At 43.3% G+C, this 24,966-nt stretch overlaps 1 protein-coding gene across 3 annotated transcripts in view; it reads right to left on the reverse strand.

Moving 5' to 3' along the window:
* Positions 1-24,966, reverse strand: part of ric1 (RIC1 homolog, RAB6A GEF complex partner 1) — a 40,814-nt gene that overhangs the window by 1,926 nt on the left and 13,922 nt on the right. For 2 of the 3 annotated variants that reach the window (XM_015942195.3, XM_015942192.3), the window contains exons 3-21: positions 12,223-12,302; positions 11,761-11,868; positions 8,490-8,635; positions 8,282-8,418; positions 7,055-7,146; positions 6,353-6,441; positions 6,018-6,162; positions 5,852-5,900; positions 5,436-5,609; positions 5,138-5,344; positions 5,004-5,042; positions 4,063-4,173; positions 2,632-2,721; positions 2,394-2,554; positions 1,984-2,122; positions 1,783-1,899; positions 1,297-1,704; positions 911-1,222; positions 50-208 (exon numbers count right to left, since the gene is read on the reverse strand). In XM_015942195.3, coding sequence (XP_015797681.3) covers positions 50-208; positions 911-1,222; positions 1,297-1,704; positions 1,783-1,899; positions 1,984-2,122; positions 2,394-2,554; positions 2,632-2,721; positions 4,063-4,173; positions 5,004-5,042; positions 5,138-5,344; positions 5,436-5,609; positions 5,852-5,900; positions 6,018-6,162; positions 6,353-6,441; positions 7,055-7,146; positions 8,282-8,418; positions 8,490-8,635; positions 11,761-11,868; positions 12,223-12,302 — 2,763 coding nt within the window. The remainder of the gene's footprint in view (positions 1-49; positions 209-910; positions 1,223-1,296; positions 1,705-1,782; positions 1,900-1,983; positions 2,123-2,393; positions 2,555-2,631; positions 2,722-4,062; positions 4,174-5,003; positions 5,043-5,137; positions 5,345-5,435; positions 5,610-5,851; positions 5,901-6,017; positions 6,163-6,352; positions 6,442-7,054; positions 7,147-8,281; positions 8,419-8,489; positions 8,636-11,760; positions 11,869-12,222; positions 12,303-24,966) is intronic. The other variant, XM_015942204.3, reaches the window with a different exon arrangement.

Raw genomic sequence — 24,966 nt, forward strand, 5'->3', positions numbered from 1 at the left:
ATCCACTAAAGAGAAGGTTTGCGTTCATTCCCGTTTGGTTTAGCCTCACCTGAGTGGATGGAGTGGAGGGCGGGGACTCCATCTCCCCTGAGCCAATAGCTTTGAGGAATCTAATCATGTGTCGGCAAAGGTCCCACTTTCCCTGCTCCAGCGCGGTGTTAAAGAGGAGAGTGGCGTGCTGCCGGCTCACAGCTGGAACTTCCATGTTCTGAAAGGAAATATTTATATGTGACTTTAGAAAATTTCACATCAACTCAGAGAAAAGCTTTTACAAAGTCCAGACCAAAATGCTGGGTACAGATATTTATAGAAACTGAAGGTTTTAGTAGATGTGCTGCAAAGAGATAATTATTTTTTTAATGACAAAGTTCAGATAAAAAAACCTGCCGTTTCTACAAAATATCCTCATTAAAATGTGTTTTTTTTTTTGTTTAGAAAAGCCTTCGGCAATCTAAAATGCTGTTGTGACTACAGCAGGCCTGACACGGTCACAGGTTAAAGCATATGCATGAGCCCTGTGCACTGGGTAAAAGAGAACAAGACAAAGGTTACATGTGTGTAAGTTAGACATGGGGCCGTGACATCACTGTTTTTAAATGACTGCATTTTCGCTGTCCACATAAAAAGATGAGGCTGGTGTTGGAAAATGTTTCCACCAGTTTGTCTTTGGCTCACCCCAAGATCGGTAACAGATTTCTCATACAGGGCCAATGAAGCTAGGTCATAGCAGTGGGTCATCACACTTGCCTGCGAACCCCCCCCCAAAGGCAGAAGATACACAGCAAACAAAAGTGGACCAAGAATGGTGCCCTGTGGTACCCCCCCATTTAAAATCCACACAGGAGGATGAGCTCTACCATCATGATCCTACATTTTCTGTCTTTCTGTATTTTTTAATCACAGCAACTACCTGTAGAATAATCAAATAAGAGGCTGCTGTGTCCAGATCTTGAGCCATGAGGCACTCCTCAAAAAGATCTTTGGGGTTTCCCACTGCCGCAAACAGGTAGTTCCACAGCGCGTACTCCGTTTTCCTGGCGCAGTGGACAATTGTCTGGAGGAAAAGGGGGAACTCAGTGATGAACTTTGCCACGGTGGGGAGCAGAGGGTCGGGAATTGGCTCCCGTGATGTTGCTTCTTCTTCCAGGACCACATGAACCATCAGCTCCAAGACGTGAGGGAAGTAGGGCAGGGAGGCACAGGACTGAGCAAGCATCAAAGCCTGCAAGAAAAAAAAAAAAGGTTGTTTTTCTCCTCAGAAACCCTCTCATAAGCCAGTGTCACACTCCCATGTACCTGTTCACCCAGGTTTCGAACCAGCAGCTGCCTCAGGATGTGATGGAGATAGATTTGGGAGGTCCTCTCTACGGTGCAGTAGGGAAACAGCGCCTCCAGTGGTTCAGTGGATCCCTGCAGCCCGTCGTAGAGCACGGTCTCATTGGTTGCCCCCAGAACCAGCGCGTCCTCAAACAGCACAGCCAGAGGGTAGATGTTGATGTGGAAGGGCAGCATGATGCGTCTGGAGAGGAACGAGTGGGGCTTCCGGTGGTCCCGCGGAAACAGCGGCAGCCACACTTTCATTCCTGCTTCTCCACAGGACAACCACAGGGCCTCCAGCAGGTGGCGCTTCTTCTTGTTTGAGCGACAGGTGGTCCACACGTTCTCCACACACTGGGCCAGAACCACCGGAGGACAGAATGGCAGCTAAAGAATAAAGATAAAAACTATTAAATAAAGAGAAATCCTAAAATCTGAAGAGACCAATGAGGAGTTTGGACTCACTAGCTTCTTGTTGACGACGGGCGTCTCTTTCTCCCGTACCTGCGGTCCTGAGCGGTCCCTCTGCAGCATGATCAACTGGCCAGCCAGATTCAACATGATGCTCTCTGCGGTGCAGGCCTGACACGAACGCACGAACACAGATTAAAACACACCTCTGGTTTCGCCTCAGAGATCAGCCTGCTCATGTGTGCTGACTGATACCTGCTGTGGGGCTTTCAGGGTGATGCCGGTCTCTGTGCGCACAGACGTGAGCGTGACAGAGACCACGAGAGCCGGGTGAGGGATGTAGCGAGACATGGAGACCTCCTGCAGCAGCTCCACACTTACAGATGGATTTGGACTGGAAGGAAAAGTGCAAATAGGCAAATTGTTGGTCAGGAAATACTAAAGTCAATGCAAATAAATATTATCATAAATTGTCAATGCTGCTGTCTATGTCAGCTTTAAAAAAAATGCTGTTCTGTTATTATTTACAATTTTGTTTGTGAGTATTTCCTCTCTTTGCCAGAAGGGGGAGACAAAAGCTCAGGAGAAGATTTTGAAAATGACAAGAACAAACTGTGCCAAGTTATAGATCAGATGCCCAATAGATCTGAACTGAACCCACTCACCCATCATTCCTCTTCTCTAAGCTGTAGAGGCAGATGGAGCAGTCGGATCTGAACAGGATGACCATGTCTCTGAAGACGTTGAGCAACAGAGTGTCAGAATGCAGCTTGGTGACAGATGCAAAGGCGTTATCCAGGTTGGATGAGCGTTGATAGATCCTCAGCTGGAGCCAGAGGATAGAAAATGAAGTCAGAACTTTAAATCATATGACGCTGATGTCATACGGAGTGATGCTCTCACCTGCTCTTGTTGGTCTGTAAAATTGTAGCACGCCACTACAACAAAGTTGTTCCACCAGGCCAGACCTCCTGTCACGGTCATGTTTTGCTCCTACGAAGGAACAACTTTGGGTTACTTTTGCAAGTTTCCAGGATTTTCAGTCTTGAAAAATGACACCAGGAACGTTCAGCATTAAAGGGGAAAAAGTATACTAATCTGACATTTTGCATCTTTTGTGCTGCCATACTGGCATAGAACCACACCTCCACCACCACCAACTGCTAAAGCCTAATGTATACTTCTCCATCAGCTCCACGAGGGAGAGACACGCACACACGGACGGAGACAATTTGCCCTCAAACCTCTCCGTCTTCTGGGGAGTGTTGCAAAAGCAATTCCCCGCCAGGACAACAGAGGGCGTAGCGCTGTTCTGGGTTACCCTGTCATGCATCCGGTCCAAGATAATGTGTTTATATCGTGTTTTTCTGTATTTAAGAGACTTTTTAAGACGGACAAATTTGCCCCTCATTCTCCTCCACCTCGCCACCTCTAATCCCACGTTTCTTGTCATTTCCGTCCACTAATAAAATGCTTGCTGCACATTCTTTCACTCCTCCAGCCACGGGGGAATAAGACAGTCACATTTTTTAAGTTTTTCCATGGGTACTCTTCAAGCTGCTCTGTGTCTGCCGCTAGATGTCCTCGGCACTCTTTATGTTTTTGAGGGAGCAATGGCGGTGCTGTGGACGACAGCCGCGTCCTGACCAGTCACAAGCTTGCGTTCTTTGTCTCGATGGATGGATGTTTAGAAAAGAGAGCTCGACACCGTCTGTCCTTGCGAGCCTGTCGGAAAGCCCTCGAAAGGACGGACAATCGCGTTGCGTGCGTCCGTCCCGAAGTATAAATTAGCTAGTTTTAACTAGAGCGCTGATTGTAGCGAAAACATGAATGTGGCACGTGACACAATAGGTTTTAAAAAAGCCAATTAGGGGATGGATGGGCGTGACCCTCCAGCTTGTTCTCCTTAACCCTCTGGAGGCAGGCGTTGCAGATTTGCAACGTTAAAACCTGCCTACCTGGTTACTCCACATACGTATTTAATGAGCATTTTTTAACTCAGAAGTACCCTGAAGGACTTAGTTGTTCGTCGTTTTATCAAAACTTATTTTGAGCCTGAGAGGGTTAAAGTGACAGAGCCCTGGAACGGCTCATTCTGGAAGGTACTGAAAACGTCATGAATAAAACTGCTGAAATCCCTTTATGTGAGAGGGATGTGGTACTTTAAAAATCCATCGTGAACGTGTTTTATATCAACCATAGAACTGTTATACCTTAAGAAAAAAGGTCAGTGAACCGATTCTCACACTACACCCTTACGTATTTTTGAGTGGAACCTGTAAATAAGCAAATCAGAAAGCTTTTCATGATCCTCAGTTAACAGAGTCAACGTACCTGAGTGACGTTCCCAAACAGCTTCCACTTCCTGGTGAATAAGGAGTAGTGTGCAAAGCCCCGCCTGCCCGCTACAGCTATGCACTGGCCCACTGAGTCTATGGCTGCAAACTAAAAACACACACACACACACACACACACACACACACACACACACACACACACACACACACACACACACACACACACACACACACACACACACACACACACACACACACACACACACACACACACACACACACACACACACACACACACACATGCAAACATTAGGAACCCTTTACACAAAATTACACGCATAACTTTGTTTCAATAGTTTCAATAGACATTTTTTGATTATGAACACGTGAAAAAAACCATTTTAAGTTTGTTTGTACAGAATTATATCAGCTTAATGAACTCTGGGTGGGGGCACCTAAGACTGTTGTAGGGACACACAAACAATCCTGCAGCATAGCTACTTAGACTCAGCATCTGAGCAAATGCAGTCTCATCAAGATAAGTAAAATGCTACTAACATGATAAAAGGCCTTGCATTTACATTCAAACAGCAGTGAGACTAAACAGACTTGAATGTAGACACAGATAAAACAGCAGGGTGTGAGATTTAAAAAAAAGCTAAAACTGCCTCCAGATTATTTGTAAATACAGCTCATGAAAGAGGAAATGAGAAAGAATCTGAACCCTTAAAATAAAGTAGAGCTTCATTTTATTATAGAGGAAGTCATTAAAACTGCTGAGGGATTGTTTCTGAAGACGTTGTTTCAAACATAAATAATACCACAATTTACATCCTACCTGATTTATATTACACACACAAATATAAATGTCACATCCCAGAAAATAAATAAATAAATGAACTAAAGGAACAATTAAAGCTATAAAATTACAATGTAATGGATTTTATAAGTTTGTATAACGCACCATCATGCACTTACCCGTATTGGCCAGTTGCTCTCAAGGTATGTGCTGTGGATCTACAAAAGTAAAAGCATCTCATCATTCACCTGGACTTTTTAATGATTAGTTCTTGCAGACAGGACCCCCCCCCCCCCCCCCCCCCGTCTCTCACCTGGACCACCTGCCAGTGCTTGTGTCCCAGTAAAGTGCTGAGTCCCTGAGAGAGAGAGGAGTCGGGGTTGGGGGGTCGATGCAGCGGGCTACCGTCACGTGGGTGCAGGTGCGAGTGTGTGTCGGAGGTGCTGTGGATCTGCGTGGGGTCACCACAGGTCAGGTAGAGGCGGTCTTCACCGTGCAGCAGCACCTGCTCCTGGTTGGTCTGTTCAGCCAGGAAAGGAACAAAATAAAGAATGAATATTTAATGCAGTGGTTTGTTTGTGTAAATAAGCAGCAGGAAAGTTTCTTCTCACCGTGCAAGGGTTGACTGTGAGGGCGCTCTTAATGAAGTGGAACTGCAATATGCCGGCCTGCAGCGAAGGGTGAGGAGGGGAGATCATCTCCACATCCTGCTGCTCCTCCTCCTGTTTCCTCCTCTCCTGTTTGTAAGGGAGCACCCACAGGTGGTAGCCCTCTGCTCCCCAGCTCTGGGAACCAGCAGAGAGCCAGTGTGAGACAGAGAGCAAAGTATGTGCTTCTAGTAAACGTACTAGTGTACAAAATCAATGCTTTATGATAGAAATGACAGAAATAAATGGCAATCGGTGCTGAATTTGGGTTTTCACAATGAAACACGATTATTTTAGCAAAGCTGGCTCAAGATACTCAAACAAATCAGGACTTTTATTTCAAATTTGGCCTAAAGACATGACAGTGAGAATCCACACACCATAGAGCTGATTTTAAGTGGGTCCTTCTTCGTACCATCAGAATGATACCTGAGAAAAACAGACAGAACACAGAGATTTACACAAAAAACACACAGTTAGTTTTATTTATGGTGAGAATGAATGAGATGCTACAAACTCTCTCTCTCTGTGTGAGCGACCACTTACGCAAAGTCCTCTCCCAGAGTGCAGATGAGATGAGCACCAAACACACTCCACAGCGAGAGACCGCCACACTCCCAGGTTACCATGACAACGCTGTAGTCAGGTGACCAGCAGATCAGCTTCACGGAGCCGGTCTTGTTGTAGATGTCTAAAGGGGAACAGACACAGAGATCCTAGGCTCTTTTCTCTTCTCACAGGGATACATATATTTGTATCCATTTGAATGGAAAAGAACAGATGTTAACAACAAAAAAGACCTAATAATAAGCTAAAGAAATAAAGATATTGGGAATATCTAAACAGGAAATGGTTTGTTGCGATGAATCAAGAGAGAATACCTGGATAGTGTTTTGGTGTGAGCTCCAGTTTGTGAGAGAGCTGCATGGATCCTGTGGTGGTGTCTATCATGTACACCAGAACTGAGCCGCTGTTATGGGAATAAGAAACTTAAGGTCAGTTTAAACCCGCACATGTGCACAGATACAACAACCCGGCAGCAGCAACCCTTCTTTTATTGTAGTGGTGGAAATTCCACTGATGTTTAAAAGCTCCTTTTTATCGTACAATGTTCATTCAAGTGGGTTTCTCCTTGTGAAGCAAAACTGTTTTCGTAGTTCAAGGGTCTTCTTTTCTCTCCTCTTCCAGAGGACTGGCCAGGCTACATGGAAAAAACTTTAGACACTAAAAAGGATAAATAAATAAGTAGGGAGCAGCGAGGAGACCAAAACTCCTGGCAGGAGGAGATCCTGACAAGCACACAGCAGCAGGCCTCAGCAAACACAAACACACACATTCACACAGTGGACACACACCACAAGGACAACAAGCTCACCATAGCACACCGATACCAGCAAACACACCTAGTAAGGTGTTGTAAATGCAGAGAGGGAGAGGAAGAGAGAGAGGGGGAGAGGAAGAGAGAGAGGAAGAGAGAGAGAGAGAGAGAGAGAGAGAGAGAGAGAGAGAGAGAGAGAGAGAGAGAGAGAGAGAGAGAGAGAGAGAAGGCAAAGTGAAAGAGCAAGAGAGAGAAATGAACCCACCTGGAGCAGCCAAAAGCCATCAGTCTGTATTTGTTGTTGACAGCAACACAGGTACCATCGAATACGTCAGCTGCCCAGACCCCCTGCAGCTGCTGAACACACACACACACACACACACACACACACACACACACACACACACACACACACACACACACACACACACACACACACACACACACACACACACACACACACACACACACACACACACACACACACACACACGAGTTAAGGTCAACAGTACTTTACTATTCAGTAGCAAATCTGAATTGACTTCGACATCTGTAGTGTTACCATGGTCACCTCTAAACCCACTATGCAGTTTAAAGGTCCTCGTAATACAATAACCGTCTATTTGGATGTGAAAATAAGCAGCTGATGAGGCCACAGTGGTTAGCATCCTACAACGAACGCTAACAACTGCAAGCACAGTAGTAATCGGATTACATTTTAATATTGTATGCTGTGAGTCACTGTTATTGTTTTGTATGGAGGTTTTGTGCGGTCACATAAGTATGAAAAGGAATGCCAAAAATAACACAGAGGGGGCTCTGTCACCCAAAAACTCTTCACAACTCAGAAAGCAACGCTGACTCGAATTTTCTTCAAATAAACGAAGATTTTTTAGAAATTCGGGAATCGATGCAGGAACTTTCCTTTTTGAATCATGTACAAAATATTAAAGTACAGGGCTAGCCTCGTTCTGCAGTTAGCATTAATGTGACCAACATTTCGAAGGTCTTTGCTGGAGTGGGTTGCCACATGCTACTGTAAGGTGGCGTGCCTAAGCTTATGATGTGTTGAAGCAGCTTTTATCAGGACGAATCGTTTCTCAGCGGCCATTTTAACATTACTGACCTCCAAGCTGCCTATATTCAACAAAAAGGTAAAACTGTTGTTTGAGACCATAAACTCTTGAATTTAAGGGTAAAGTTGATTCTGTGGCTCCCTATAAGTAAATAGAAGAGATGCTAACAGCGGCTCCTGTAGTCATTAGCTTGCAGACCTCTTCTCATGTTACAATTAAACAGTGCAGCAACCCATTGACCTCATATGAGTAAACAGGGTCTGGGGAGGGTAACGTACGCACCAGGATGGTGTAGTGTTGCTTCTGTTCAGCCAAAGAAAGATGAGCAACAAGAATAGCATAAAGAGGAGATTGTCTCTATGGGTTTATAATGAGATCTCTGTGTGAGGACAGCGTGTGTGTGTGGGAATCGTTACATCTGCAGTGATGGAACTACTCAGAGGCGTGATGAAGCCCAGGCGCCCATCGCTGAGAACTACAGCGAAGCCGTCCAGAGTCACGCAGTACTCCATACAGCGGATGTAAACCCCCTCCAGGTCCAGAGAGGGACCACCTACACCAGATAGATTTATGAGTAAACATCACAGAATCACAGCTGTATATGTGTGAGGCCACTTATCTGACCTCGAGCGGACTGCAGGTCTAATGAAAAGGGAATGGTAGTGAGGCAAATGGCCTTGTGTCCGTTGCTGCCCAGTCCGTCCCAGTGCAGGACATGGAGATATCCGTCTGCGGTGCAAACCAGTAAGTCCTCCTGGAGGGACTGCAAACTGCAAAAAAACACTCATGAGTCATTTTGATACTGAAAAACAGCAGCCTTGATGTGGCTGTCACCAACCTACAGAAGAGAATTAGTGCCACTGAAAATAAAAGAATGAAAAGAAAGAACTTTTTTTTAAAGAATTCTGACTTTTTCTCAGAATTATTAAAGTCAGAATTCTGAGATTAAAGGTGCAGTGTGTAAGAATATAGTGAGAATTATACAGTGAGAAAATCCCAAAAGAGTCTAAAATGTTTCAGTCATTTTAGAAGGATGGTTATACTGAAACATATTTCATATCCAGCTGGCTGTGGGGATTGTCAGTTTTTCTCCTTTCTAAACAAAGGAAGGAGGGACGCAACTACTGTTTAGCACCAGTGAGCGTGGGGTTGCCGTGTCTCCTGTGAGCTAATACTGCAAGGCCAACAATTGTAATTTGACGACAGTTGGCAAAAAGCTCCAGAGTTGTTTTAATTGGCTCCAGTAACCAAATTTTAAAGTCAAGATTCAGAGAAAAAAGGTTAGAATTATGAAATTAAAGGTCGACTATAGAACACGGACAATCTGGCAAACTCTGGTGTTCAGAGGTGGTATTGCAAAAACAGAACTAATTTTCCAGCTGCTGGGATGTTGGTTCACTGCTGACACATTCCAGCACCATGTTCAGAGACAAAACATACAGGATAAGGAATAATCTCTACTAACTTTATTTTACAACAGTATTTACCGTTAGAACAACGTCTGGCTCAGAATCAGCTGCTTGACTTGTCAGGTCTGCTAACACAGTCCCAACCTCGCCTTGCTGAGCGGACTTTTTAGCGCAACGGTGCCCTCTAGTGGCTGGTAAATGTAAACATAAACAGTGTCATGCCCAACAGAATAAAAATTTGATTATATATGTGGTCCTCCTAGCTTCATCCAGCTCTGACCTTCAGCTCTTGCTGGGTAGGTTTGCGGCCGAGTGTGAAGCGGCTGGGATGACGATCAGCACCTCCAAATCTGAGACCATGGTTCTCGACCAGAAAAGGGTGGCTTGCCAACTCCGGGTCGGGGAGAGGTCCTACCTCAAGTGGTGGAGTTTAAGTATGTCGGGGTCTTGTTCACGAGTGAGGGTAGGAGGGATCGGGAGATCGACAGGCGGATTGGTTCGGCGTCTGCAGTGATGCGGACGCTGAGCCGATCTGTCGTGGTGAAGAGGGAGCTGAGCCAGAAAGCCAGGCTCTCGATTTACCGGTCGATCTACATCCCAATCCTCACCTATGGTCATGAGCTTTGGGTAATGACCAAAAGAATGAGATCACAGATACAAGCGGTCGAATTGAGTTTCCTCCGTAGAGTGGCCAGGCTCAGCCTTAGAGATAGGGTGAGGAGCTCGGACATTCGGGAGGGACTCGGAGTAGAACCGCTGCTCCTCCGGATGGAAAGGAGTCAGTTGAGGTGGTTTGGGCATCTGGTCAGGATGCCTCCTGGATGCCTCCCTGGGGAGGTGTTTCGGGCATGTCCTGCCGGCAGGAGGCCCCCGGGTCGACCCAGGACACATTGGAGAGGTTACATCTCCAATCTGGTCCGGGAACACCTTGGGGTCCTGCCGGAGGAGCTGGTGGAGAAGGCCGGGGAGAGAACGGTCTGGAGCTCCCTAGTTGGGATGCTGCCCCCGCGACCCGGATAAGCGGAGGAAGACGACGATATATTTTTAAATATAGCTTTTAAAGGAGAAACTGTACAGCCCGGCAAACCTCTGAACGCCCCGCGGAGGTATTTTTTTTAAATAGTTTGTTATTAAATTGTTCCATATTCTAACTTTAAAGTCAGAATTCTGAGAAAAAAGTCAAAATTCTAAGATTAAAGTCAGAGTTCTGAAAAAAAAGGCCAGAATTGTCTTTGTATTAATTTTTTTTCTTTTCAGTGGCCCTAATCCTCTTTCTAACCCTCTTAATCCATACCAACTGGTCGTCTAACACACAAAACAACAAACAACCCCGTGTTTGTGCCTGCGAGGAACATTTTATTGGGTTTTTTTTAATGTGAGGGGTTTAACTGGAGCACAACTGGGATGAGAACACCAAGAGAGGAGAGAACGAGAGAGGACAGAACTGATAAGAGCTGGTGCTCCGCTGGTGGAGGAGGTAAAGTGTTTTACAGCAGCTTCACAGCAGGAGACACCCACTCATCTCCTGTACAATCAAGCTGTGCCTGTGAAATGCCAACACAGTGCTCTCATTCAGAGGACTGCCCTGTAATCACCATCAAGTGGGGGAAGATTTGGCAGATGAGTGAAAGACAGAAAAAAAAGAAAGAAAGCTGCTGTCAGTCTGCAGACAGAAATGATTAGAGGGGAAACAAACGGCATGAAGGACAGAACATGACAACAATTAGCAAGTATGACATGTTTTTTTTTTGCTGTTTATTTATTTATTTATGCTAAAATCTTGTTTTCCTGTTTATGCACCAAAATCTGATGTTTCTCTTTGGGGAAAAAAGCTGCAAAAACTTTAGTTTACTTTAGATTGATACAAGATGACGACGAGTACATGAAAGATGTAGTAGTTACTAAAATATAATATAACTTAAAAATGTGATTTTTTTAAAAGTCAGTTTTATGTCAGATTACACAAAACAAGCCAACAAAACATCACGGCCACAGTCGGGAAAAAAAACATATTCATGAAGGAATGTGACGAACAATAAATCTCACACAAACAGTAACAAAGGAAAACCGAAGGATGGCGTCTGGTCAGTGAAATTAATGATCATTTTATTATTTTTATTTTAGTGTGACTTATTTGGGTCAGTTTGCTCCTGCATGCATTTGTTCATCACCCTCTTCTCTCTCTCCTTTTCCTGCAGATTTCTGCTGAATTTCAGCCATCTCCTCCTGTCAATAATAACTTTCATAAGAGCTAAAAAAAGCACTTTTTTATTTTGGTTTATCAAGTCAAACTTCTCTTAAAAATACATCAACAATCTATGGGAGGAGAACAACCAAAATAAAAAAGTTTGTAGGATTCACACTGATGCATCTGGGTAGGGAGAGAGAAACTCTTTCACCAGCCTTGGAGTGCACCTGACACACAATCCAAGGCTGTGAGATAGAGGCAGACAACACACTCACACACATTCCAGGACAGTGTCTACCTGGTGATCGGCACCTCCAGATCCACTGGCTTCTTCATTTCCAAAGATAGAGCGGGGGCGCACTGCTCCTCCTTGTAGCCGGTGGTCACCTTGACACGAGGACTTCCTCTGTGGAGACACGCGACTCCTCGTCAGCAACTAGCTGATTTACTGAAGCCTAATTAGACACCACAAAACTCAACAACAACAAAAGTTGCCCAAAGTCTTCGAAATGAACTCAGGCTCAACTCGCGGAGCTGACAAGGATCTGTGTGCGCGTCCCGACTGGCCCAGCTTCAGTCGGCATGTTGATGAAGAAGGTGACCCACTCATACTCATCCTTACAAATGCATTGGTGCATTGCATTATTTCCCATGCACACATTTAGTTTTCTCTTTTGACAGAAGTAAACAAAAGACACATCAACCTTTGTGCACGTGCATGTGTGTGTGTGTGTGTGTGTGTGTGTGTGTGCGCACTCACTTTGGATAGACAGGCTCATATAGAGACTTTTCATCTCTTCCACCCAACACATCAAACAGGAGGATGTACCCTTTTGCAGTCTGAAAAATGGAAAAAAGCCATTAAAATGACACATAAAGGCCACTGAAACATTTTAATGCAGAATAAAAGAGCAGAAAGGTTGCATGGACAATAACAGATTTGAGTAAGAATTTTAAAGCAATTAAAGTGACTGTGTGTATTTTTCCTGGCGATAGGGGGCAGTAGATACCTAAATCATTGCAAGCAAGCATTATTTTTTTGTGTTGGAGTAAGACCTTACCAACAGATGGATGCTCATTAGGGTCAAAAATCCCAGGGGAGTGCTAACTTTAGCAAACTAAAAAGCACATTAGACTCCCTTTCATCACTGGCAATGAGTGAAAAGGTAAATGTGTAAAACAACAACATTGTCTCTTTAATGTGACAATGTTGTTGTTTTTACCTTTAATCTCTGGAAATAGCCATTGAAATGTTGTTGTAAATGAATTACAAGATACCCAGTTGTTGAAAAATATTGGCGGTTTTATAACGGATAACCATAAAAATCAGGTCTAAAATACATGGGAGCAGGTCTAAGTCTCTGGGCGACGCCATATTGGATGCCATGTTTTCTTCTACGGAAGCCCATGAGGACAGAATGCATTTATTGATCTGTAACAAACGGTTACAAAACTTTCAGCATTAATAAACATTGTTCTTTTGTACATTTACCTCTTCACTTGTTGCCAGTGATGAAAGGGAATTTGATGTTCTTGTAATTCAGCTGGAGGTTGCACTCCTAAGGAGTTTTGACCCTAATGGCCATCCGTTGGTAAGGTCTTTCTCCAACACAAAAATAATGCTTGCTTGCAATGATTTAGGTATGCACTGCCCCCTATCGCCAGGAAAAATACACACTGTCACTTTAAAGTGCTAAAACAGGCATTCAGTGGCTTTTGAGGTAATAAACCAGAAGGTTTCTAAAGAGGAGGTCTTGATTGTCACTAAATGCGTTCAACGGTATAAGCTAGCGTCACTCATTCATTAGTCCTATAACCTTCATATAATGGTTGCTTATATCATTATAATCTCTCACACCAGACATGTGTGGGAAATGAATCAAGTCTTCCCGCTCCTTTAAAGGTTGCAGGAGTGCATTTGAGTGCAGTTGTGTTTCTTTAACTACTGAACCAAACAAAGGTTTCTATCACATAAATGAAATACAAACATGTTTTAAAGAATTTCTAACAAATGCAGCCTTTTCTGCTAAAGTTTAAAACCAAGTTCGTTTTAAACTGAGGGATGATGGAGTTTTAGCTTTCATTTAGTTCAATCTTGAAAACAGCAATCGCACAAGAAATCAAACATGTTAATATGATCCGTTACCCTCATTAGTGTAAGTCATGCACGATTCTCGGCTACCAGCACAGAGCTTTAGCTCCATCTCTGTCAAACTGACAGGGTTAGAGCTATTTTTGTATTTTCTAAGGTAAAGCCGCTGTGGCGGCCATCTTGGATGGTTCTTGAACCAGTTCTAGATGCCAACCTCTGATAATTTTACCTATGCAAGAGGAGGGAGGGTTTTGGAGCTAAGTGATTAGCATAGCAATAAACCTTACATTATATCAGACTATTGTCTTAGCTTGTTATAGCATTAGCAGAGATCACTAGTGCCAGATTCCTGCTGGTTTCAGATGTTACTCGCAGCAGATTTGATTACAGTGACCGATCAGCAGCTCCTGCCGAACTCGCTGAAGCCTTAGGAGATAACTCAGCAGTAAGAATCAGGTGTGTCTGAGCAGGAACTTATCAAAAACACTTCCTGTCCGTTAGCGCTGCAAGGCCACTGCTAATTGCGCGGTACGAGGCGTGGCTTTCAGCTCCTTCCTGGGGGTGTATAGCCGTTCAAACTTCTAAATCTCATCTTCCTCTCCTCGATGACCACATATTTTAGATCTTCCACACACAGCTGCTATTCGGGTTTAGTTTCATGAATAAATAATGTTACTTCCAGAACTGTGAACAGTGATGCAGCATTTCTACATTAGACAGCAAATATCAAGTAGTGAGAAACCATGATAAAGGAGGTGTCCCCCTCAATGCCTGTCTGGAGGATACAGAACCAACTCATGGTGTGTGTGATGAGAGGAAGCATACAGGCCCTTCTCCAAAAAATTAGCATATTGTGATAAAGTTCATCATTGTCTATAATGTACAGATAAACATTAGACTTTCATATATATTAGATTCATTACACACAACTGAAATAGTTCAAGCCATTTATTGTTTCTAATAGTGATGATTTTGGCAAACAGCTCATGAAAACCCTAAATTCCTAAATGCTTGAAGTCCAGTGTCAAGTACCCACAGTCAGTGATGGTCTGGGGAGCCATGTCAGCTGCTGGTGTTGGTCTACTGTGTTTTATCAAGGGCAGGGTCAATGCAGCTAGCTATCAGGAGATTTTGGAGCACTTCATGCTTCCATCTGCTGAAAAGCTTTATGGAGATGAAGATTTCATTTTTCAGCACGACCTGGCACCTGCTCACAGTGCCAAAACCACTGGTAAATGGTTTACTGACCATGGTATTACTGTGCTTAATTGGCCTGCCAACTCTCCTGACCTGAACCCCGTAGAGAACCTGTGGGATATTGTGTAGAGAAAGTTGAGAGACGCAAGACCCAACACTCTGGGTGAGCTTAAGGCTGCTATCGATGCATCCTGGGCCTCCATAACATCTCAGCAGTGCCACAGGCTGATTGCCTCCATGCCACGCCGCACTGAAGGAGTCATTTCTGCAAAAGGATTCCCGACCAAGTATTGAGTAAACATAGTTATTTGAAGACTGATTTTTTTGTATTAAAAACACTTTTCTTTTATTGGTCGGATGAAATATGCTAATTTTTTTAGATAGGAGTTTTGGGTTTTCATGAGCTGTTTGCCAAAATCATCACTATTAGAAACAATAAAAGGCTTGAACTACTACGGTTGTGTGTAATTAATCTAATATATATGAAAGTCTAATGTTTATCAGTGCATTACAGACAATAATGAACTTTATCACAATATGCTAATTTTTGAGAAGGACCTGTAAATGAGCAGGATGGAGAATAGAGGCTGTTTCAGAACCGCTCCACCAGTTTGGTGTTTGATCTCATTCACTGTGAGGCTCATCACAGAAAAGCTAAACTATTATTACTTTTAATCATCATTCAGGATGTTTTCTGCCCATTTTAAAGACTGAATTGAACTCAAATGCATTGATTGAATTAATAATTGCTAGACTGTTGCCATGGTGATGGTCAGTCAGAAACAAATTTGCTAAAAACCTGCTTCTCTCCCTGCTGCTAAGGAAACTTCGGCAAACTGAGTGCAGACTGAAACATGAAACGAAACCCGATCTGCGTCCTCTTCTCAAAGATAACGTCTCATGGATTTGCTGTTGGTGCACAAAACAACCTCTGTCACGCATGAATGGGATGAGTTCAATGGACAACAAAATTCTTTGTTTTCACATTATGTTCACTCAGGCTTCAATAATGTCAGTTCAAGCCTGTGTGCAACAAAAATCATGTGCTCTGGAGTGGCGCTGGCGCTACAGGTGGCCAACACGTCGCTGGGGAAAGTAGAAAAGGCAGAGAGGAGAGGAGAGAGGAGGTGAGGCCAAGAAGAAGAGGAGCAGCTGCCAGAGGGAGGACAGAGGAGCCGAGCTGAGGTCTGCTAGATATATCCAGAGTCTTGGAGCTCCGCGGAGATGGTGATGCCAACAAGCTTAAATCAGAGAACTGAATAATCTGGATTACAGAAATAAAAAACATAACTTCTTTAAGCAGCACCATGAAACCAATGGTTAAATACTATACAAACTTCTAGATGCACACTGACATGCCCCAAGATTATAACCCCCTAATAGAAGATGATGGAAAAATCTAACTAAATTGTTTTTTAATCATCTGTGTTATTTTAGCAGATGTTCATATTTGCATTCTCAATATTTGGGAATTTAAAAAAAGCCTAACAGCAGGCTGAGACGTAACAAGTCAATAGGAGGCGATGTTAAAAGTATTTAATCGCTTGCAGAAAAAAAAAAGAAATTTTCACACTTCACAGTTTTTACAATAATCTGAATTTTTGTTCTGCGTGAGTACGCACCTCATCCATCTGGTCTACAAGATCTAGTTTTATGCTTCAAAACTATGGAGGCCACTTTTTTGATTGACTGATTTGAGAGAGGAATGGCTGAGTGAAGAAAAGATGCTTCTTGGTGGAGTTAAAAATAATCAAGACTAGATTTAGCATTTGTCGTTTTAGTCTTCTGTAAAGGATCCGTAGTTGAAGCTCAAGCTTACACAAGGCTTATGTGCAACAGAAGAATAATTATTCTAAGATTAATCCACTTGAAATATGATCAGTAACAGGATGCAGGTAACTTAAGATGGCGAGGTGAAGGGCAGGAAACCTGTTTAGCAACTTGGTAACGGATCAACGGTAACGGATCGTCCTCTGAACACTTTTATTTTTAGATAAAAAAGAGAGGAAGAAACAAAGAAGTCCACATCTATTCAAAGATTTGCTTTAACTTGTCAGAGGAAAAAAAACTGGATGAAGGGAACAGCAGATAAATGAAAAGTCCGAAACCGGGATTAAAGTGTTTCAAGAATCCCTTTTAGTCTTTGTGATAACAGTGAAACCTCCCAGCCTCTATAGAAGGTCTATGAAACAGGATCTAAAGATGAACTTTAGCGATGAATGAACTCAGGGTTCAACCCTATCTGACCTAAATCTGAAAATCAGATCACCCGCATCATCAACAGGGACAAATTCCTCAGCTTTTCCTCCTCCTGCACTTTCTAAACCTGATGCTGCATTTAAAATAATAAAAAAAAAACATTAAAGTCCTGACCTCATGCCAATACATGAAACTGGATAGCAAGAAGGAAAAAAAAGCTGACTTCAGGCAAGGAAAATGAAAGAGTTTGAAAGTTTCTGTAGAGAAAAGGGAGAAGTCAGCAGATGTGTGTGCAGTGTGATGTGTACGGAAGCGTCCTCTGCATGTCTAAACAAGCCCCAGAGGTGCTATGACACACACACACACACACACACACACACACACACACACACACACACACACACACACACACACACACACACACACACAAGCATGCTCTAAAGTGCACTTATTTTAACCGAGGCATCGGACAATGTAGAAATCTGATTAGTCAAAAGCCTGCAGATGATCTGAACAACAATACGTTTTTGTAAAAGAGTGGTGACTGACTGCAGACTGCAAACAGGATAAGTGCAGCTGCTGTGTTGCTGAAGTTTGTAGCTTGTCTAGGAGTCCCAACTTCCCCTTAGCGATCACGATGGACTGCAGCTGGTAAAGCTGTCTGACGGAACTCATTTATCTGACTAATCCTCATCTGCCACCCTCAGATGAGAGGCAACTGGTAGAATTTAAAACATAGATCCACTGTACCGTCTGCCAAGCATGGCGGTGGAAGCATCATGCTGTGGTACTGGTACCCTTCACAAGGCAGATGGAAAACCAAAGGAGGACCAACTCCAAATGTATCCATCGAATCCCAAATCACTAAATAGGTCCAACTAAATTGATTGACACAGGACAATAACTCCTAATGAAGGTAGGGCAATGTATAAAAACGTTCTAAGTGATATTCACCAGTCCAAAAAATGACATTGGGATATATTCTCGTTGATTATGTTTAGATTTTTTTTGGGCCCGACACATTTTACACAACGATCCACCATCACAATCGGTCTTAATAGGCTTGCAGAGCACGAGGGTTTCACGTGAGACTTGATTTTTTAATGACAACTGGTTTGAGCTACTCCCATGAGAATAAGGGAGCAGTACTTCTGACCTATAGGCTAATAAATACAGCGCGGAGGCGCTGGCGACGCGGAGCACCGCCTTTGCCTCCGCGAACACATCAGACTACAAACACGCACATTACCAACTCCGGAAGACGATCAAAGCAGCCAAACGTGAGTACAGAGACAGGGTGGAGCAACAGTTTGACAACCCCCGGAGTATGTGGCAGGGACTAAACACAATCACAGACTTTAGAGGGAGAACCAGCACACCGCAGACCACGGCCTCTCTGTGTGAGGATCTAAACGCATTCTATGCCAGATTCGACACAGCGAACTCCATGAGACCGGACAGTGAGCGCACCGCGGATGACGTCAGTGCGCACACTGTGTTTGAAGAGGATGTGCGGAGGTGCTTCAGGAGGGTGAACGCACGCAAAGCTACTGGTCCGGACGGGATTCCCGGCCGCGTCCTCAGGTCATGCGCGGGTCAGCTGGCTGGAGTGTTTACACACATCTTCAACCTTTCCCTCTCTCTGTCTGTAGTCCCAGCCTGCTTCAAAATGGCCACTATTGTCCCTGTACCCAAATCCTCTACCATCTCCACATTGAATGACTGGCGACCTGTAGCCCTGACCCCCATCGTGAGCAAATGCTTCGAGAAGTTGGTCAGGGACTTCATCTGCTCTGCACTGCCCGATTCACTGGACCCTCTACAGTTTGCATACCGCCACAACAGGTCCACTGATGATGCCATAGCCCTGACACTCCATGCTGCCCTGTCACACCTGGAGAAGAGAGACACGTATGTGAGAATGCTGTTTGTCGATTACAGCTCAGCATTCAACACCATTGTTCCCTCGAAGCTGGACAGGAAACTGCAGGATCTAGGACTGAGCAGCTCCCTCTGCAGCTGGATCCTGAACTTTCTGTCTGACAGATGCCAGGTGGTCAGAATGGGCGGCACCACCTCATCTCCCGTAACACTGAACACTGGTGCACCGCAGGGGTGTGTGCTGAGCCCTCTCCTGTACTCACTCTACACCTACGACTGCACGGCCACGAGAAACTCCAACATCATTGTGAAGTATGCGGACGACACCACAGTGATAGGTCTCATCACCAACGACGATGAGACGGCCTACAGGGAGGAGATCAGTGCCCTGACCCACTGGTGTCAGGACAACAGTCTCACCCTCAACGTCACAAAGACAAAGGAGTTGATAGTGGACTTCCGGAGGAGCAGAGGAATACACCCCCCCCCCCATCACCATCAATGGCAACGCTGTGGAGAGGGTGAGCAGCTTCCGTTTCCTTGGAGTTCACCTGGCAGAGGATCTTACGTGGTCAGTGCACATGGAAAATACAGTGAAGAAGGCACAGCAGCGCCTCTTCTTTCTCAGGAGACTGAAAAGATTTGGCATGAGCCGCCGCATCCTCAGGACCTTCTATCGGTGTGCCATTGAGAGCATCCTCACTGGATGCATCTCCGCCTGGTATGGCAACAGCACCACTTACAACCGCAAAGCTCTCCAGAGAGTAGTGCGATGTGCTGAAAGGATTATTGGAGGTGAGCTTCCCTCCCTCCAGGACATCTATAAGAAGCGGTGCCTGAGGAAAGCGGGGAGGATCATCAAGGACTCAAGTCACCCCAGCCATAAACTGTTCAGACTACTTCCGTCAGAAAGGAGGTTCTGCAGCATCCGGTCCAGAACCAGCAGACTGAGAGACAGCTTTTTCCATCAGGCCATCAGACTGCTGAACACATCGCAGACACCTCACCCTCACTACTGAAACTCCAACATTACACACTCCATACTGTACATTAATGCCACTGTTTTGCACATAACAGCCTCTGTATATTTATATCTCTTATCTTATTGTTTACTTTATTCATTTGTATATTTAGATTAGCCATTTTTATATTTTACTTGTTTTTACATTACTGTATTTTTACAACTCTGTTGCTGTGAAGCTCGCACACAAGAATTTCACTCGCATGTACTGTACCAGTGTACCTGCACATGTGACGTGACAATAAAAGTGATTTGATTTGATTTGATTTAATACCTGACAGATATTTTTGACCCTGTGTGTGTGATTATAACCCTGGATTTTTAATTCACAAACTTTTAAAAATCAATCAATAAAATTCTCAGATTAATGACATTTTTTACTCATGGTGCTCTAAAGGTGCACAGCTGTCAAGTGTACCAACAACCAAATAAGAACTGTCAAGACGTTTCCTCAACATTACCATCAGTGTATTCTTAGGTGGTACTAGGGCTGGGCGATATAGCCTAAAGTCAATATCCTGATATATTGAGGATTTCACCTCGATAACGATAAATGGAAGATAACTACAGGTATGCGCAGAAACAAAAGCTGTCCACTAGATGGGGCTGTCACATGTATTGAGTTGAGTCACACTCAAGGTGGTACAGCTTCTTAAAGGTACATGAGCGTTGCCAACCTACACACATCTTTTCACTTTTTATTATCACATTTATAGACATGGGAAATATTACCTCGATAAGAGTCAGAAATTTCCATAATGATACATTTTCGTTTTATTGCCCAGCCCTACGTGGTGCAAAAGAAACACCAAACCACGGCAGAACTTAAATGTTTAGATAAAGTCCCAACAAATCTGTATTTACCACAATGGCACGCTAAGGTTATTGAGCTGCATCGTGAATGTTGGAGACACAGGTCAGAACCTGAGAGGAGCCTTTGTTTACAAAAAAAAAGGTCCTGCTGCAGCCCATGACTCTCACTGAACAGCCTTAAACCCTTTTGCTTTTTACTTGCCATACATAAAGCACGGCTGAGTGTGTACACTCCACTCGGGTCAGAGAAAACTGCACCAAATTCTTGGCAAATTATGCTTTTTCCTCAGTGGTGCTGTGTGTGAGTTTAAAAACAGAGAGAAAACATCTTGGCCTCGACGAGATCCCAAAACAGATATAAGAAAAGCTCCACGGAACAAAGTCTTCCCTCTGGTTTGAACACTCTGTTCACTCTTTACGTTTTTATTGTTGTTATCGTTTCACTTGGATTCTCAGTCTGAGACAATAAGCTAAAATAGATGGTTGAGGAGGATGACGAAGTTGGACTCAAGGGGAGTGTGAGCAGCCTGACATCTGGAAAACAGCTGGTACTCAGAGTAAGTACCACTGCTTGGGTAAAGAGGGCCTTTATTCTTCAGTGTTCTCTCTCTGTTATTAAACAACAACGGGAGAAGATAATGTCTTCTAGGAAATTACAAAATCCTGTTCAGCGAGCCATGATATCGTTTGTGATCTTTATTTTTATGGATCTGTATAAGATTACAATTTAAACAAAAACTGATGACACTAAACTAAAATTGAAACATTTCCAGTCAGTAGCTCTCCATATAACGTAACTCGACTGCGTTGCGAGGCTTGTGGGTCCTCACATGTAAACTGTTGCTTCAAAGTTGGTAGACCACTTGGTCTGAAGACTTCCTGTTTAAAATAAATGTCTAAACATCTAGAAAATATGAAAGGGAGGAGAAAAAAAAAGAATACACATAAAACACTTTAAAAATGCACACAAATTCCCACAAGGGGAATATTACATTTGACAAGAGTAAATCATTTTGAAGGAATAATCCTGCATTAATATGAGAATCCTCTACAAGCAGATGTCACTCATGAGTATCCTTTAACGTTATTGGGATGAAGTCAGGGCGTCTGTGGTCTATGACCGAGTTACGGCTTGGCCACAACTTTTAACTACTTTCACCGCTCAGACATGATCCAAAGTAAACTGTTTGAGTAGCGCAGGATGTGAATGTTGAGTGGAGGCTGATATTTTTAACTGGTGCACCTGCTCCTTGTTGGGTTAAGACCAGACGAGTGTGACGCTGAGGCAGACGTACTGCTTTTCCAGACACATTCACAACATTCCTTCATGGGGTAGGAATAAACTCAGGACAAGAGAAAGTGGGAAGAAAGTAACCTTGGTGAAAAGCAAGTCTGCAAAGACAGGAAGTTAGCTAGTCATGCACCGTTTTCAAATATTTTTAGTTTCCTTGACATTGCTTGTCTGTTTACAAGAACAGGGAATTTCTCATACACAGTAAATTTCTTACCTGTTCTAGAAAGTTTGTTGAATGACCTCCATTTGGAGAAATAGAGATCCTTTCTGACCAGACTAACAAGCTACAGTTATACATGCTACCTAGGGCTGCACAATATATCGAAAAATTATCGTAATCGCAATAACAGGGCGTGCAATAGGCCCATCGCAAAGCACGTCAAAAACGGCGATAAATGTTTGGTTCAAACATTTCCATCCATGTCATACATCAACTTTTGGTAAACCAGCTCTGTTTTTTACGCGGAAGTATTATTTGACCAATCAAATGTAGCCCTTCTGATATGCGGCCAATCAGATGGGTCCGTTCAAGTAATAGGCCCGCCCCCTACGTAGACCCTTAGGATGGGTGGAACGCAACACCCAAACTGAGTTAGCGGCACCGTTCCCTCGTTCGTCATGCTGGCTCAGATTAATGAACGCACTTTGTGCTGAGGTTTCTGGAATCAGCGCTGCTTTCAAACATGGACGTGAGTCCGCTCGGTGTCGTTAAGCAGCTGATAATAACCGGGATGACTCCAACACGTGCCGGTGAACCAATCCACCTACCTCCATGTCGCTAGTGTTCCACCGGGTGGTGATGTTAGCCCCAGGCTCTGGTTAGCTTCCAGCTAAAAGGCTACAGCACTCTCCTCCCAGTCCCACCCTGCTAAAGAGGGCCTGGAAAAGTTCCCCCACACATCAAAGTAATTTTTCATTTATGAGCTTTTATAACCTTGTTATTCAGGATAGTTGATTTGCTGCTGCACATTAACTGTCAGTCAGAAGCTCTGCTAGCCGGTTATCTTAAGAGGAGCTAGATCAATTTGTTAGCTTGTTATCAGAATCATAGTTGCAGTTTCATCATCTGAGCTGCTTTTTAAGATCTAGGCAAACTTGTTCAATTTGGGGTTAAAAACAAACGTTTTCAAATATTTTTCATGTAGTTTTTTTTGCCAGTTCCTCTTCTGAAAGGTAGACAATTGTTTTTCTCTTTCCCTCAGAAAATCTTAATATTCTCCTAGTTTGGCCCAGCACAGATCACTTCCCAATTACAGCAACAGCCTTAAATCATAACCACATAAGTGGAGAAAATGCTCAGTAGCAATGAGAGACTTTGCTGTTGCATTTAAGTGATGTTAACTATTATTTAACATTTAAACTTGTTTTCTGATTTTTATTTATTTATTCTAAAAACCCTGGTAAGGGGTGTTTTTCTGTATTTGGAGCATCAGAAAAAGTTTTATGGTGGTGCTGATGTTTTAAAGTCACTGAGAAACTGCATGCATGCAGTTTGTTGTTTTGCTGCTAATACAGTAGCAGGTGCAGCTGCATATTTTTGCAATACAAATGTTATGTTGTAATGGAATTCATACATTAGTTTTTGTTTGCTTTGAACCCAGAGCAGACGTCACACGCCAGATGACATCAACACTGCATACTTTAGTATTTGTTCATTTATCGTGAGTAATATCGATAATTCGATATCGCAATATTAAGCACTGTTATCGAATATCGCAGGTTTTCCTAATATCGTGCAGCCCTACCGTTTTTCTCCTGGTTTCTTATTGTGCGAACTGACGACATCACGTGATCTTTCTGCGACCAGTTGCGTGGGACGCGTGCACATCTGAGATTCTCAGTACGGTGAGGTCATGGGGAAAACTCATAAATGACGTTATGCTATTATGTCATTTTTGGGGATTGGAGTTGTTTTAATGCTGTTAAATCTTTGTGTTGCTGTGTCTAGCCATTAGCTTATTAATCTTGTCAGAAATAATCTCCATTTCATCCAAATACATCATTTTTAATACCATTTTTAAAATAAACCACATAAAAAAACTGAATCATCTCTTGAACTGAATTCTTTTCCAGACACTTCTTCTGAAACTAAAGGTTTGCCTTTAAAACACAGATTACAGATTTGTTTGACAAAAGGTTCTCAAGGACAAGAGGTGGTGTTTTGGGACAAACAGGGACACCAGGTGTCCCTCACAGCATTTCAAATCAAAGCAAATGCCCTCAGTTTCTGAAACACTTGTGAAATGAAAAACGAATGCACCAAAGAAGAACTCATCCTCCACTGCTGCTTCAAACATGTTGATGGCAGCAAATTTATACTGTTGTAGCAACAATTTTAACTTCATACAAAGTTTTTATCATTTATGAGTCGCTGAATATAGTATTCATGAATATAGCATCGCAAACAGCTGTAAGAAAACGTGACCAACATAGAGAGACTTGCTGAAATGGGAACAGCAACACTGGATTTCAGGATCAGACAGAATTATTCTAATGAACCTGTTGCTTTTACCAGACTGCTGCTGTCTGACATCTTGGTCCTTCCTGCATGTTGCTGATCACATGACCTTTAGAGCCTGAATGCGTCATTTGCTGACTCAGGTAGCTATGCATACGATTACTTAAGATGACGATTTAGCTTCAATTTATCTTTGCAGCAAATCGCTCAGCTCAAAAGCTTAGGTAACGGGAGGCAAAACGCAGTTTGTGTCAAAGGGCTGTCTCTGGACCCATACGTAGTAACCATCATGTCTTTTTAAAGTTAGTTTACAGACTGAGAAAACCTCTGATGGGTGAAAAGACGTCCAATTAAAATAAAGCATGAATTTTTAAACAAAACTGCATAGATTTTAGCTTTGTGAGGGGATAAATTACATATTTTTAGTCATTCAGGCGGTGCAGATATAATGAGAAGAAGGTAGACATTTTAGGACTATTGAAACACAATTATTCCAGATCGTAAGTGTGTGCTCTCCTAATCACACATAACATAAAACCAGAAAAAGAT

The sequence above is a fragment of the Nothobranchius furzeri genome, chromosome 6 (genome assembly GCF_043380555.1).
Source record: "Nothobranchius furzeri strain GRZ-AD chromosome 6, NfurGRZ-RIMD1, whole genome shotgun sequence".
Taxonomy (NCBI): domain Eukaryota; kingdom Metazoa; phylum Chordata; class Actinopteri; order Cyprinodontiformes; family Nothobranchiidae; genus Nothobranchius; species Nothobranchius furzeri.